The sequence below is a fragment of the Candoia aspera genome, chromosome 2 (assembly GCF_035149785.1).
Source record: "Candoia aspera isolate rCanAsp1 chromosome 2, rCanAsp1.hap2, whole genome shotgun sequence".
NCBI lineage: Eukaryota > Metazoa > Chordata > Lepidosauria > Squamata > Boidae > Candoia > Candoia aspera.
Genome location: NC_086154.1, coordinates 159,410,774 through 159,426,727, shown reverse-complemented (window position 1 = coordinate 159,426,727; position 15,954 = coordinate 159,410,774). Strand labels below are relative to the sequence as shown.

General features: G+C 45.0%; 1 protein-coding gene across 1 annotated transcript in view; it reads right to left on the bottom strand.

Annotated features, from left to right (window-relative positions):
* The window catches only part of CFAP91 (cilia and flagella associated protein 91), a 60,708-nt gene that overhangs the window by 2,845 nt on the left and 41,909 nt on the right, over positions 1–15,954 (bottom strand). Inside the window, exons 13-16 of the mRNA XM_063294592.1 lie at positions 13,287–13,433; positions 12,202–12,423; positions 10,819–10,967; positions 10,032–10,123 (exon numbers count right to left, since the gene is read on the bottom strand). Of these exons, the coding sequence (XP_063150662.1) occupies positions 10,032–10,123; positions 10,819–10,967; positions 12,202–12,423; positions 13,287–13,433 (610 nt within the window). The remainder of the gene's footprint in view (positions 1–10,031; positions 10,124–10,818; positions 10,968–12,201; positions 12,424–13,286; positions 13,434–15,954) is intronic.

Sequence of the window (15,954 nt, the reverse complement as noted above, 5' to 3'; positions counted from 1 at the left end):
ACGGCGGGGCAAGGTTGAAAGGCTTCTCTGGCTGTGGAAGTTGAGGGCTGCAAAAAGGAGCGGTTGTCTCCGGCAACCCGCTCCGTCTTTCGGCACCTTTTATAAGCTGCAAGCTCACGTTGTTGATGATTGGGAGCCAATCGGACTTCCCATTGCTTGGCCCTCCTTGCCGCACGACGATCTTTGGTGCTGATTGGCAGTGGTGAATTCGATTCACAACCTGACCCAATCAGCTGTTCTGCTTCTTCCTGCATGAGGCCTTTCTCCAACTGTGTGTTTTCCTCACTGTTATTCTCGGCTTGGGTCAGCAGTTCTACTGGACTGTCCGTCCTCAGCCTCAGCCTCCATCCTAACAGGTGGATAACTTCTGCCTTTTAGGATCAACCATAAACAATAAAGGAACAAGCAGTCAAGAAACATGCCGCAGACTAGCATTTGGTAGAGTAGCCTTGAAGGCCTTGGAAAAGATATTCAGATGCTGTGATGTATCTACACCTATAAAGATCACAATTGTGCAAGCCATGGCATTCCCTGTGACACTCTATGGAAGCAAAAGTTTGACTTTGAAGATGCAGGATAGGAAGAGTATTGATACTTTTGAACAACCATACCATGGACAGCCAAGAAAACAAACCTGTGACGAACCTGACTCCATTACTGCACAGCTAGATTGTACGTCTCTCACGTAGCCTCAGAATGCTGTATATTCCCTTATAAGGGCATGAGTTGTATTTCCCTATTCTCTTTGTACTCACTCCCCCGCCCTGATAGAACTGCTGAATAAAAGGAGGTGGGGGCGTGGCCCGGGAGGCAGTACCAGCAACCTCCTGAGATGTAGCGTCACTCGCCACAAAAGAATCCTGTGCCTACCGTTGTTTTTTCGACCTCACCCTTGCGAGGGAATCGTTGGCTCATTCCCCCCCAGGGAATCCCATAGACCGAAGGGCGAAGGACTGGTCGCGTGACGCGACAACTGGGGGCTCGTCCGGGATCCCTTCGGTCTCACGGTGTGATCTCTGTCTAGAGGTGCACTGCCTTCACTCTCGTTACTACGCACCTGGAAAAGGCTCTGCAATCGTAAGTAATGGGCTCCCCACTCTCCAAAGTTTCGTCAGTTCATAGGGACGAACTTTATGATTTAGTGAAGAAGGCTAACTCTTGTCAAAAGGCTAACGGTACGACCATCTTTCCCATTTCAAAAAAATCGGTGACTCAACTCCTACTGTACATGGACAGACACTGCCCTGTCTATCCTTCAGAGGGGTCGCTCAAAGCATCCACTTGGGAAAGGATAGGAAAATATTTTCATGATACCCCACGAGCACCCGTGCCTATTCTGACTGCCTGGAAGGCTGTTATGGCGGCCATCAACACTCTTTCCCCTCCCCCGTCTTCCCCGGAAACTTGCCCTTCTCCTCCCGGCCCAAAAACCCCACCCCCTCTTGCCGCCCATCTCGATGCTGCCTCACCACCACCCCCTCCATACCCAGCCGTTCCTCCTCCCCCTTCAGCTCCAACCCCCGGATCCCCTCAACACCACCCCCTAGGAGGCGCCATCACTGAACTCCTCTCCTCCCCCCTCTCATTGGAAATGGAGAGTCCCTCTGCCTTTCCCATGACCATCGGCCTAGGGGCGGCGGGAGGAAATTTGTATAACAATATTGAACTTAAGGTTTTGAAACAAATCAAAGATGCTGTAACCACCTACGGCTTGCACTCTCCTTTTACTAGGGGAGTTTTAGACTCTTTAGTTACTGCTAACACTGTTATGTTATTGTATGATTGGAAAATGCTTTTTTCTATGCTTATGACCCCGGCGCAATACGTTGTGTGGCAATCTGAATACGACAAAGGGGTGGAAGTAGAAATTAGAAGAGGTCTTCCCGCAGGGGTGACCGCAAATCAATTATTAGGAAAGGGACAATTCGCAACCTTAGTCCAGCAACAGAACTCCCCCCGTCGTTGTTTTGCTATTATTCACATGTGCGCCATGAATGCTCTCAAAAGAGTGGATGATTCCGACTCTCAATCCACCCAAACGTTTTTGAAAATAATGCAAGAACCAAATGAACCATATGCTTCCTTCATAAGTCGCCTTCAGATTGCTTTAGACCGACAAATTGATAATGCCACGGCTAAACATGAGCTGCTAATGAAACTTGCTTTCTCTAACGCTAATCATGACTGCCAGACCATTCTGCAACCCGCAGTCAATCAACCGGGTGTAAAGCTTGCAGACTTCCTGCAACTCTGCAGAATCGTTGGTACCACCTCTCACAAAGTGAGCGCTCTCGCTGCCGCCATTACCACCTCGCTGCCTTCTACTAACCCCTCCCCTCAGCTCCATTCCCCGGAAGCCCTCGCAATCACTCGTCATGGAAATTGCTTCAATTGTGGGAAGCCGGGCCACTTTAAGAATCAATGCCGTGCACCCGGGGGAGGTGGGGCGCCCCCTTCCACTCAAAGGGGGCCGCCCCCCCCCTCCAAACCTAAAACTCCTTGTCCCAGGTGCCGCAAAGGCTTTCATTGGGCCTCGCAATGTCGCAATAACTCCTCCCCTCACCAGCCTTCGGAAAACTAGATCGGGGGTTGTCAGCTAACCCCGCCCCAAAGGCTGAATTACCCATCACCAGCTTCCCTGTGGAGTTGGCAGAGGATCTTTTGTATGACGATCCGGGGGCTGTCCTTTCCCTTCCTCTTGTTGTCACGCTGCATAAACCCCTCCCTCCTCTTACCCCTGCTTTGCTTATTCCCAACTCCTCGCTTACGCTTGAGGGAATGGTTGCTGCTCCCTATTTGTATGATTCATCAGATTTGACACAAATTGCTCTGGCAGGAGTGGGAGATAGGTGCTTTTCCTTAAATAAAGGAACAATTGTCGCCACGCTCATACTTCTCCCTTCTCCTGATATGCCATCATTGTTTGCCTTGCAGCAACCAGTCCAAACCTCTAAACCCACCCTCCTTGTCACACTAAATGGTCGCTCTTTCGAAGGCTTGATTGACACCGGCGCCGACGTCTCTGTCATTCGTTCCGCTGAATGGCCCTCCTCCTGGCCTATCGCTGAAGCCTCCTCGGTGCAAGGAGTAGGCGGAGCACAGGCCGCTAAGGTCAGCTCTCATTGGCTTTCTGCTGTGACTGCTCATTCTCATATTACAGCGTATCTAAAGCCTTATATCTTGCCTTTGCACTGTAACCTATGGGGCCGTGACTTGCTTTCACAGTTCCACGCTTTTATTCAACTTCCCTAATGGCTTTACAGGACCCTTCAGGGTCTCTCTCTCTCTCTCTCAAAACCTCTGTGCCGGTATGGGTTGATCAATGGCCACTCACCAAAGAGAAACTGGACGCCTTACATATCTTGGTCCAACAGCAGTTAATTGAAGGCCATATCGAAACCTCCACCAGCCCATACAATACTCCGGTATTTGTCATCAAAAAGAAGTCTGGCAAATGGCGCCTCCTACAGGATCTTAGGGCTATCAACACCATCCTTCAGCCCATGGGACCTTTGCAGTGTGGACTTCCCAACCCCAACTTGATTCCGGAAGGACACGACCTTATTGTAATAGACCTCAAGGATTGTTTTTTTTCCATACCTTTGGCACAAAAGGACAGAATTATTTTCGCATTTACGGTACCGGAACTTAACAATTCAAAGCCTACTGCTCGGTACCAGTGGAAGGTCCTCCCACAAGGCATGTTGAACTCACCCACAATGTGCCAATTTTTTGTCGATAAAGCATTGCAACCCTATAGATCCCAATTTCCGCATTTTCTTGTGTATCATTATATGGATGACATTTTAGTCGCTGCTGAGGGCCCGAAAGGGACAGTTCAAAAAACTTTTCCTATTCTTTTAGCCACCCTAGCAACGGCAGGGTTGCACGTTGCACCAGAAAAGGTCCAGTCTCGTTATCCAATGCAATATCTAGGCCACAAAGTTTTAGCCTCCACTGCTGCCCCACTTCTACCTATGCTCACGCTTCCCCAGCCGACCACCTTGGTCCAATTACAACAATGTCTGGGGGTCATTAACTGGGCCCGCGCATACCTTGCTTTAACTACACCCATGTTATCACCTTTATTCCAAGCGTTAGTGGGTTTGACAAACCCAGCTGACAAGGTATACCTTACGGAACAACAATTGCACGCCCTACAACAGGTCAATGCCGTCCTTACGACCCAATGGGTGGACCGTGCGCTCACTGACAAACTACCCTCTCTTGCCATTCTTTCGACACATCAATTATTAACTGCCATCATTGTCCAAACGTCTGATAACAAACATCTACATATTTTAGAATGGCTACACTTGCCGCACACACCTAAGACATCCATCATCACCAGAGCAGCACAAATGGCCTCTCTTGTTGAGAAAGGCCGGAAGAGGATTAGAGCCCTAATGGGACTGGATGTTTCCACCCTGTACATTCCCCTTAAGGTTACTCAATGGGAACCCCTCCTACAAAACTCCACTGCACTGCAGGATGCCTTGGAGGACTGGTGTGGCCAGGTGTCATGCCATCTTCCCCCTGATCCTCGATTGCAACTGTTGCGAACAGTACCCTTTACACTAACCTCGCCGTTCGTTCAGCAGCCACTCAAGGAAGCCCTCACTGTTTTTACAGACGGCTCCAAAACCATAGGGGCTTGTACATGGCAAAATAATTGCAAATGGCATAAACGCCTAACAGGCCCACAAGCATCTGCCCAACAGGCTGAGTTAGCCGCCTTTTTGCTAGCCTTGTCTCTTTTCCCTGAACAGCCTTTGAATGTTATATTAGATAGTATGTATGTCACTCAAATGGCTGTGGCCATGTTTGATGCATATATTTCCCCTGTTACCCCCCCCTCTCTCATGACGCTTTTTTTGCAGCTTCAAACTCTCCTGAAGGACAGAACATCCCCTTTGTTTGTAGCGCATATTAGAAGCCACCAACAGCTACCCGGTTTCCTGTCCGAAGGCAACCACATGGCAGATGAGGCTTGCAAAATTATGGCCTCTTCCCCTCTTCCTCCGCCGCTTTCAGCAGGGGACAGCCATGCTTATTTCCATCAAAATAAAAAAGCCTTGGTGCGCCAATTTGGCATTACATATCAAGAAGCTACCGCCATTCTTCAACAATGTCCAACCTGCAGTTTGCAGGCAAAGTGCATCCCTGAGGGAGTTAATCCCAGGGGTGTCCATGCTTGTGACACATGGCAGATGGATGTCACTCATTATCCCTCTTTTGCACCTTGGAAGTATATCCATGTATCTGTGGATACCTATTCGGGATTCATCCTGGCAACTTTGCAAAGAGGAGAAGCCACGAAAAACGTAATCAATCATTGTATTCGCACTTTCGTCACATCGGGATGTCCCAAAACTTTGAAAACTGACAATGGCCCCGCTTACGTCAGCACTCCCTTTGCTGAGTTTTGCCGTAAGTGGTCCATTACTCACAGATTCGGTATACCATTCAACAGCCAAGGTCAGGCTATTGTGGAAAGGGCTAACCAGACCCTAAAGAATGCCCTTGATCGGCAAACGGGGAAAAAGGCCTTAGGCCCCCCAAGCCTCCCGATGTTACAAAATATCCTTAATCTCACCTTGTTTACCTTGAATTTCCTTAATCTTACCGGTACCCCCCCTGCTACGGCTGCATCTCGACACTTTTCCAAGCCAGTAGTTCCCTCTTCCCGTCCCCTTGTTTATTTTAGGCAACTGCCCAGCCCTGAGTGGAAAGGCCCTGCGCAACTCGTCACCTGGGGAAAAGGCTACGCTGCTGTGCAACTACCTGATCGAGTGCTCTGGGTTCCTGCTCGCTGCATCCGGCCATATCATGGGCAGCCTCCTGACAAGCACCTTCTTGACCCTCCTTCTCTGTTATCTCTCTTCCATCTCTGCTCCCCTCACAACGAACCCTAAAACAACCTCTCTCATTCGAACCCATCGTTTACGCTACCCTGCCACCATTGGCCGCAGCTCAGCATCCAACGCCATGGAATGTCTTCAACGCTCTCCTATCAAAAGAAAAGGCACCTTCTGGCGCTGGTTCCGCAACAACACCCTTCTCCAAGATGGCGATTCCTACTCCATCACTTATCACTTTCGCCAAACTACCCTTGCTATCACCAACGTACAGTTGACCGATCTAGGACAATATCACTGTGAAATAACAAAATTAATTAAGGGGTTCGCCACCTCATCTCGCCTTACGCTCACCTTATTTTTACTCTCCCTTCCTGAGCCCGCCCGTTGGCAGGGACGACGCCTACTGGCATTTGACGCCCAGGGATCGCATCGCCCTTACAATATCACCTGGACAATCCGCGATGCCTTGGGACAGATCCTGAATACCTCCTTTTGTTATAGCCCAATTATATCTTGTTTCCCTAACCTGTATTTTGACTTTTCAGAAATGCTTTTAGGAGTGACAGCCTACAGGAGGCTGGACGGCTTCCCAGAGCCCAGCCACTCCACCGTTAAAAGGTATCCCCTATATGTGTGCCCAGGACATGACACCAGCCCTGATCACGTGCACGACTGCGGAGGCTTAGCAGATTACTTTTGCAAATCTTGGTCCTGCGTTTCCACTGGCTACATCTACTGGACCCCTCCATATAAGACTGATTACATCACCCTCACTCGGTTGAGAAAGGACATTAGGTGCACCGCAACCAAAAAGAATGCGGCAGGACAGGGGGGTTGGAATAGATGTAATCCGGTTATTGTACAATTCACTGCTGCAGGTAAAGCTCAGGGGAATGCCTGGGACTCAGGTGTAAAATGGGGAGGTCGTATATATGCCGGATGGCCCGGGTATCATTACGGCAACATATTCTACATTCAACGACAGGTCACTCTCCCTCAGTCCCCACCTGTTGGGCCCAATGCCGACGACATTCACTCCACCTTTCTTAAACCCCTCACCAAACAAAAAAACCCCCTTGTCTCTCTTCTTAACTCCTCCTTTTCCCTTGTTCACACCGCTTCTAACACATCTCGATGTTGGCTTTGCTTGTCTTCCTCCCCACCATTCTATGAAGCAGTCGGTTCTCCTGACCCTATCCGAAACTCTACCTCAGCCGCCTCCTGCCGCTGGCAAAACACCACGTTGACTATCACCTCTATAATAGGGCAGGGCTGCTGCCTTGGCCGTGTTCCTGCTAACTATATTCAATATTGCCTTAATTCTTCTCATGATCACTGTGCCCTCTATCTTCCAAAAAATCGCTTGAACATCAACGGTCACACCGGCCATGGTGGCTACGGTGTACTCTACACTACCTCTGGTAATATCTCTGCCCGATTGACAGGGCAATACTTTATCCCTGGGAACAACTCTGTTTGGGCATGTTCTTCTGGCCTCACCGCATGTGTATATGGTGATACCTTGTTACAAACTAACGCCTTTTGTATTCAGGTGCTCCTACTCCCCAAGGTTTCTATCTATTCCCCTGACGAACTTCTCTCCATTTTAGAGCCCCCTCATTATCCCCTCAAGGCTAAGCGCGAAGTAGTGACTGCTGTAACTTTATCAGTCCTACTGGGCTTAGGTGCGGCTGGAGCCGCCACTGGTGTGTCAGCCCTTGTTGTCAATGATCAGAACCTGCGTCACCTTAGCGTTATCATTGACACTGACCTTCGCGCCATCGAACAATCTATTGTGGCGCTACAAGATTCCCTTACCTCTCTATCCGAAGTGGTTTTGCAAAATCGTAGGGGTCTCGACCTTCTGTTCCTCAAACAAGGGGGACTGTGTGTTGCTCTAAAGGAAGACTGCTGTTTTTATGCCGACAACTCAGGAGTAGTATTGGACTCTATGAAAGAGCTCAATTCCCGTTTAAAAACAAGGGAATTGGAGCGCCAACAATCCATGTCATGGTATCAAAATATGTTTAGCATTTCTCCATGGCTAACCACACTGTTGTCCGCTCTGTTGGGGCCCCTCCTGTTATTGATTCTCGTATGCACCATAGGCCCCTGTGTGCTGGGTCGCGTTCTCCGCTTCTTAAAGCAGAGACTTCATACATTGGACTCAGAGGTATCCGAGACAAAGCTTGCTGTTCAACACCTGGTCACTGCTGTAGGTATGGAGAAAACACCACTCTTGGGATGGTCCTCCGATAGTGAATCGGAAATGGACAAGGACCCCCGGTCACACTACCCCCCGAGAGAGGACGCTGGGATGGGTCTCCTTGGACTGAAGAGTCCCTGGCTCCCCGACTCAGACCCTCTGGGGGAGGAACAAAATTAAATAAAAAAGGTGGAATTGTGACGAACCTGACTCCATTACTGCACAGCTAGATTGTACGTCTCTCACGTAGCCTCAGAATGCTGTATATTCCCTTATAAGGGCATGAGTTGTATTTCCCTATTCTCTTTGTACTCACTCCCCCGCCCTGATAGAACTGCTGAATAAAAGGAGGTGGGGGCGTGGCCCGGGAGGCAGTACCAGCAACCTCCTGAGATGTAGCGTCACTCGCCACAAAAGAATCCTGTGCCTACCGTTGTTTTTTCGACCTCACCCTTGCGAGGGAATCGTTGGCTCATTCCCCCCCAGGGAATCCCATAGACCGAAGGGCGAAGGACTGGTCGCGTGACGCGACACAAACCAATGGATCATCAAACAAATCAACCAGAGTTCTCATTCAAGGCACAAATGACGAGACTGAAATTATCCTGCTTTGGACACATTATGTGAAGACTCAGCTCTCTGGAAAACGCTCTAATGCTGGGAAAGATGGAAGGAAAGAGAACAAGAGGATGGCCTGCGGCAAGGATGGACTCATTACAGTGGCAATGAGCGCGCCATTGGGAGACCTGAAAGAACAGGTAAGGGATAGATCGTCATGGACAAAATCTATCTGTGTGGTCACTAGGAGTCAAACATGACTTGATGGCACATAAACAATCAATCAATCAATCAATCAATCAATCAGAAGTTGCAAATACGTATCATGTTGTTTCAAGGCAGAAAGTTAAATATGCCACAATCATTGCAGATCATAATAGCAGACTATTGTCTGTTCATCTTCACTTTTTCTTCTTAGACCACCAGTGGAAAATTTCATTTCTTATTCTATGAGTGTCTTGGTTTGCATAGAAGTTGCTGTCTTCTTTAACAATAATTTACCTTTTAATCACATACATATGTGAAGCACAGAGACTACAAAGGAAAAGTTACCTATTTTTAACTGTGGTTCTTCAAGTGATTCCCTGTGTTTTCCCTCAACCCAGCCTATCTGCCCTGTAACTGCCTTCTTGTACCATCAGTTTCATGGCCACTTTTTCAATCTTTCAGTCTTGAAAAGTTGAGAGGGAACAGCAGGTACTACCATTTTTGTCAGTGTGCAGGGAGTGTAAGGGTTAAAGGTGGTAAGGCTGGAAAGATCTGACTCTCATGCCAGAAAAAAAAGTATATACAAGAGAATGATTACAGAACCTTCAAGACTGGGGTACAAGAAGCTACAGGGCCATTAACCTGAAAAGTGGGGAGGAAGAGATCCAAGATTCAAACCTTGAAACTAACCTATATCCTGGGTGTGGTTAAGACATAGAACCTCTTGCATGTTGGGCTTTATTCTGTAATTCTCTGCAATTAGTTTACCTAGTTTTCTTGAGTCTGCTTAGAAATGATGAGCAGAGAGAGAATCTAACTGCCATGCTTGACAGAGAAGATATGAGAGCACCTATGAAAAAGCTCAGTTTTAGAATGATCCAAATGGCCTCTGCTTTCTACAGGCACAGAGCCTGGCTGTGCAAATGCAGATATGGCCACTAAAAAACTACCATTTTAAGTTATGAATCCCACTGCACAGTTATAACTACTGGCAGACTGAATCCAATGGATTCTGTAGTCTTTGCTAAGGTTTATTTTATACAACTTGTTCTATCAAAGACAGAAGTTACCCATTATTTGCTGCAGGTTTACTGAATTAAACTGTTCAGTAGATGAATCACTGCGTAGCTGGATACTAGAACCAAGCATCTGGAATACAAATTAACAATAAGAGGTAAACAAGGTGTTCATTTTTTCACCTTTCTCCTTAATGGTTATTTTCCTCACTTCGGGGATCAGGAAGCTATAAACCAGCTCTGCCACAATCTCCTCAGACTGTAGATGACTCCGGCTACAGGAAAAAAAAATCATATGTATGAAAGTGGTTACGTTTTTGGCATTTTTAAAAATTTCCTTTCTCTTTCATACCAAGCACAGTTGTTCACGTGCCAGTCAACGAGAGAACCTCACCATCTCTCCCAATAATGCAGGTAAAGAAGGCTGGAGAGAGCAATGTTCCTCGGTCCACCATTTACATCAGTCCTGATTCAGCATCAATGGCATCTCAACTCCACACACAATAATCAAAATGATAAGAAGAAACATTGCTGCAGGGGGATGGAAGGAACTGAACTGCACTCTCTTTTTTCCATGAGGAGAGAAGGAAGATCACTTAAAAAAAATCTACATGTTATCCTGTTAACTTCAAATGACACATGAGGGATGAGTTAACACAACAGACTTTTTGAAAGTTCAGAAAATACCATAGAAATCTCTATTGGAACAGAAAGAGATTGTTGAGCGCAAATGAAACACGAGAGAGACTCCCCAAATAGTCCGAAATTTGGAGGTGCATTTTGTCTGAAACACCCATAAACACACAGACAGAAAAGATTCACAGAACCTCCACTTTTGTGAATTATAAAAACTGCCTCATTACATGCAATTAGTTGGCTCTAGCGCAGACGAAGATCAGTCTTTAAGGTACCGTGACAATTTCCGTTATGTTCACTTTATGAATGCCGCTATTTCTTCAGGGCCCCATACCGTGTTTCCATTTCGTAAGCAATATTGTTGATTTCTATCGCCATTCTCTGAATCTCTTCCTTAGATTGTTCTTCAGCTGTACTCTCCGTGCTGTTCAGGATGATATCTTCTAGATAAGAGTCAACTGTTTTTTGGTGTACTTTAACAACCTGAAAAAAACACCGAAACTCAGAATATTTTCCCTTCTTCACTGCAATAAGCATCTTTATCTTGGGAATGATTTATTATTTGGATGCTTTTTCGTTATACTTTTTCTTTGGAACTGTCCTGCTTTATTCACTCACCTTTTACAGCACACTTGGATAATATATCTTCCAGATCATAGATTCCTATTCTCTTTTAATTAACGTTTTTAGACATGATTTGCAACGTTGTTTAAAAGTGTACAACACCACTGCATTTTCAATATGTTCAATATGGGAAAGTAAAGTCTGCCTTGAGTTACATTCTTGAAGATTTCAAGAATGTTCATGTAGTTTTCTTGATAGCAATACTAGTGTAAATTGTCACTTTGGGGATGTTTTTTTGCCTTCCCAGTCTAGCCAAGAGGTCTTCCCAGATGGCCCCCATTCAGTACTAACCTTTTTTACAACTCCTATGTCTCTAAATGAAATACAGGTAGACCTTGATTTACGACCATCTGTTCAAAATTATGACGGTGCTGAAAAAAGTGACTTACGACCAATCCTCACACTTATGACCACTGCCGTGTCCCCACGGTCATATGATTAAAATTCAGGCACTTGGCAACCAGCATGTATTTATGACGGTTGCAGCATCCTGGGGTCACATGATTGTCATTTGCTACCTTCCCAGCCGGCTCCCGACAAGCAAAATCAATGGGGGAAGCCGAATTCACTTAATGACCATGTGATTCACTTAACAACCAAGGCAAAAAAGGTTGTAAAATCGGGCGCAGTCATGTGATGCCTCACTTAATGACCACATCACTTAGCAACCAAAGTTCTGGTCCCAATTGTGGTTGTAAGTCAAGGACTACCTGCAAATCCTCCTTATTGATCTCACTGACGCAATGCTTCCTGTTGGTCTTTGGTAAATAAGTAATTTTACTTTACTCAGCCTCTCTGTGTCACTGCAGAGAATGGTCCAGATTTAAACTGCCAATGGTATGCTAAAGAAGCATCTAATGGAAAACAGAATATGAGATGAAGATGATAATACAGTACTGCTTCAATTGTAAGCTATGTCCACTCTCACAGCAGTCTGACTCCCTCCTTGCCTTCTTCCTCACAAAAACAGTACCTCTGCACATACGGGGCACAGGTCTATGACATATGGTTGAGCTAATCTGAACAAATGCAGTTGTGCCAGGACCTAGCCTAAGCCCCCTTGAGCTTACTTAACAGCATTTCCCACACTTGCCTGCCTAAAGATCTCATCCTCTTCACGTCTGCGCCTTTCCTCCACCTGACGACGTCCACTCTCCTCTGCTTCCCGCAATCGGCGCTGCCTTTCTGCTAACATAGCAAAGGCATGGATCCTCCGCTCTTCCTGTAGTCGAATTAGTTCTTTCGAGAGGAAATCCAACATATTTGCAAGGACTCTCCCTTCCACACGAGCCAAATGCTTTTCCATGAGAGACATCTACGGGGAGTATAGGAATATTTCCTTTTTTTTCTCTATTTCATGTGTTTATCATTTCAACAATTTTATCTGCCTTTCAGGACTAATGTTTTTTAAAAAAAGACTTTCATTATACTAAAACGTGAGCCACAAATCCATCGACATCTTCTTTAATGAGGCTGATCTCCAAGCCAAGAATCTGACCTCAGACTCCAGCCCTGAGGTGGGACTGAAAGATTGGTTATGTTATTTCCGATGTCATGAAAATAGCCTGGCTTTCTTGAACAATATAGGTCGTAACGTATTTTCACATACAACAATTTCCTCAGAGGAGCTGAATAATATGCCTATTGACAGTAGGTACAACGTATGGAACTTGATAATCAGTGCTCTATATTCTGTAATAATCAGGAACCACTGCCAACCCAGCTGGGCCACTACGAAGAAAAATAATTGGGGACTGATTCTGAGGTGCTTGAATACTAGCTTCATTCTGCCATTTTAATCTGTTCGTTTAGTTTTAGTTATAGTTTTTACAAGTGTTTCGTAGGCGTTAGCGTTTCCATTCACATGACAACACTTGAGGAAGAACATCAGTATTTTTACTAATTTTTAGCATTTCAGTCCTGATGTTGGACTGAACTGAACAAATGACTTGCCAAGGCCATAAAATTATAGGTCGAAGAGCCATAGGAATGAACTTCCCTAACACTCATCACAGCCTTCTAAATATTCTAACACCAAGGACTGAAACTGGTTGAAAACTTTGCCCTGAATATTGCATTCCTCCCCCAGATGGTCAGACATTGCCATCTTCAGCTTCTGTTACACATATTTTGCAAAATAGTTTAATATAGAGGAAATGCCCTCCATTTACAGCCAACCTTGTGTTCGTGCAAATCCCGCTGCCGTTGTAAGGCCAAAGTCACTTGTTTTTCAGCCTTCTTCAACAACTGTCCATCCTCCTGGAGCGCATGAGTGGTGCGTAACTCACGAATCAATTCTAGACGCTTTTCCTTTCCTTCAAACATCTGTTTTTAAAGTCGGGAAATCCAAGGATATGATTGACTTAAGATACAGTCACAGTAAATGATATCTTCCAAATTTGTTTTTCAACGTCTTTTAAAAATGTTCATAATGAAAGGTTTTATAACATATGCACAGAGGTAATGACAATAAAACACATATAAATATATAAAATGCAGCAGCTTATTCTTACAGTTCCTATTCTATCTCAGGACGCATAGGATAGATAGCGTCTAGCCTCAGAAGAGTAGCCTTGGGCACCTTCCCTCAACCCCCATGGAAGCCTTACTTCTTCAATTTTGCAGCTGTGACACTGGTAGAAGCAAAAATAGAATGAATGAAAGATGCAGAATAAGTTGGTCACAGGGGGTTTGAACTGCTCATGCAGTATGTGACTAGTACTTAAGCATCCCCAGGAACTGATGGAAATACATATTTTCCATTGTATTATAACTTACGAGCTGGAAAGAAAAGAAACCAATGACAACAAATGACTGTTTTTCTCATTTCTGACTACTGGGCAGATCCTTCAACAAGGAATTCATATATGTAAAGAATTAAGCTCTGAAACAACAGACATAATTTATCTATACCCAAGAAGTGGGGAAAGCATACTGGTAGCCCTTGTTTACCAATTGCCTTGTTTAGCAATCGTTCAAAGTTACGATGGTATAAAAAAAAAGCTTTACAGCCAATCCTCACATTTACGACCGTCGTAGCACCCCGCAGTCACATGACTGCCATTTGTGCGCTTCACAACCGGCTTGCGACAAGCAGAGTTAACAGAGAAGGCAGAAGTAAAATCGTTTCACTTAGTGACCATGGTGCTTTGCTTAATGACCAAAGGGGAAGTGAGGCTGTAAGCCCATCACAGTCATGTGATTTTATGCTTAGCAGCTATGGTGCTTAGCAACAGAGTTGCTGGTCCCAATTGTGGTTGCCAAGCAAGGACTACCTCCACTTGTGTGGAAACAAGAGGTGGTCAGGTTTGTTTGCTGAATTTATTTATTTAGATTTATAGCCTACCTTTTCCCCACAAGCTCAAGTCTGCTTACTATGGAATTCTCTTTGGTTTATTCCCACAACAATCCTGTAGGAATAAGTTGTACTTTTGGATTGCTTTGGGAATTGAGCTGAGAGAGCATTAACAGGCCCGAAGTCTTCTGCATCCTGAAATAGCTTTGGACATCCTAAATTATATGCTCCTATAGCCTGCAGACTGTCTGCATGCGATGGAATGCATCTTATTAAACCCTCTTATACTGCTCTATTTACACATATAAACATGAACTAACAAAAATACAGGTACCACAATAGGGACTGGAATTTTGGTTGCTAAGCAAAGCAGTCATTAAGCGAATCTGACCCGATTTTACCACCTTTTTTGCGGCGGTCATTAAGTGAATCACATGGTCCCCCATTGGTTTTGCTTGCCAGAAGCTGTCCAGGAAGGTTGAAAATGGCGATCACGCGACCGCGGGACACTGCAACAGTCATAAATGCAAACTGGTTGCCAAGCACCCAAATTGTGATCACGTGACTGGGGGACGCTGTGACACTCATAAGGGTGAGGACCGGCCACAAGTAACTTTTTTCCAGCACTGTCGTGAAGTTCGAACTGTCACTAAACGAGTGGTTGTTAAGAGAGGACTACCTGTAATACCATTGAGTGAATAAGGGAATACTGATATTGTCTGGATTCTTTGAATAAAAAATTCTGTCTTACCCAAAGTTGGTACCCTGATAATCATGTTGTCTGAGACATGTTTTATTGAAACCAAGATACACTATATCCGTAGCATTCTCATATTCTGTTTAATCTCACACATGACTAACCTAGAATGAACAGTCTGTTGTTGACTACTAGTTATTGTTATGTTATAATTCAGTGAACATTATAAAATTAATTTAATCATCTGTTACAACTATTGATGTCAGATTGACAATCTATAGCTTTCAGTTTTCTTGAAGATGGGAATAATATTTCATTTCTGACACCTTGCATTTTCAAAGTCCTGGGCTAAAAAGTCCTGGACTAACCCCTGCAAGCTCCTTCACTTTGCTGGATTGTAATTCATTTAAGCTCTGGGAACTTGAACTCCTTCAGAATGGCTAGATATTCTCTAATCAGTTTCCTTAAATCATGTTTTCCAGGTTGAATGCTAACCTACTCCTTCCTTGAACTTCCTATTTAGCCAAAGACTTTGTTATTTAACCATCCTTGCAAGTCTTCTTAATTTTCCTAAAATTAGCCTTCTGCATTCAGGCTACCTTTCTGTGATTGTACTATATTTCCCCCTTTTTATCTTCTTTTTGTCCTAGGTGTAATCTTACCAGACAGCTCCAATGGCTTTCTAATTACCTATCTCATTACCTTACTTTTTCTTCTCACAGAAATAGTTTCCAATTGTTGCTTTTATATTTGTTTCTGTCTCCAAAACTACTTTATTTCATTCCAAAACTATCTCCTTCACAAAATCTATTCAAGCTTATTGTGGATAAACCAGAGAATGTTACTGACCAACA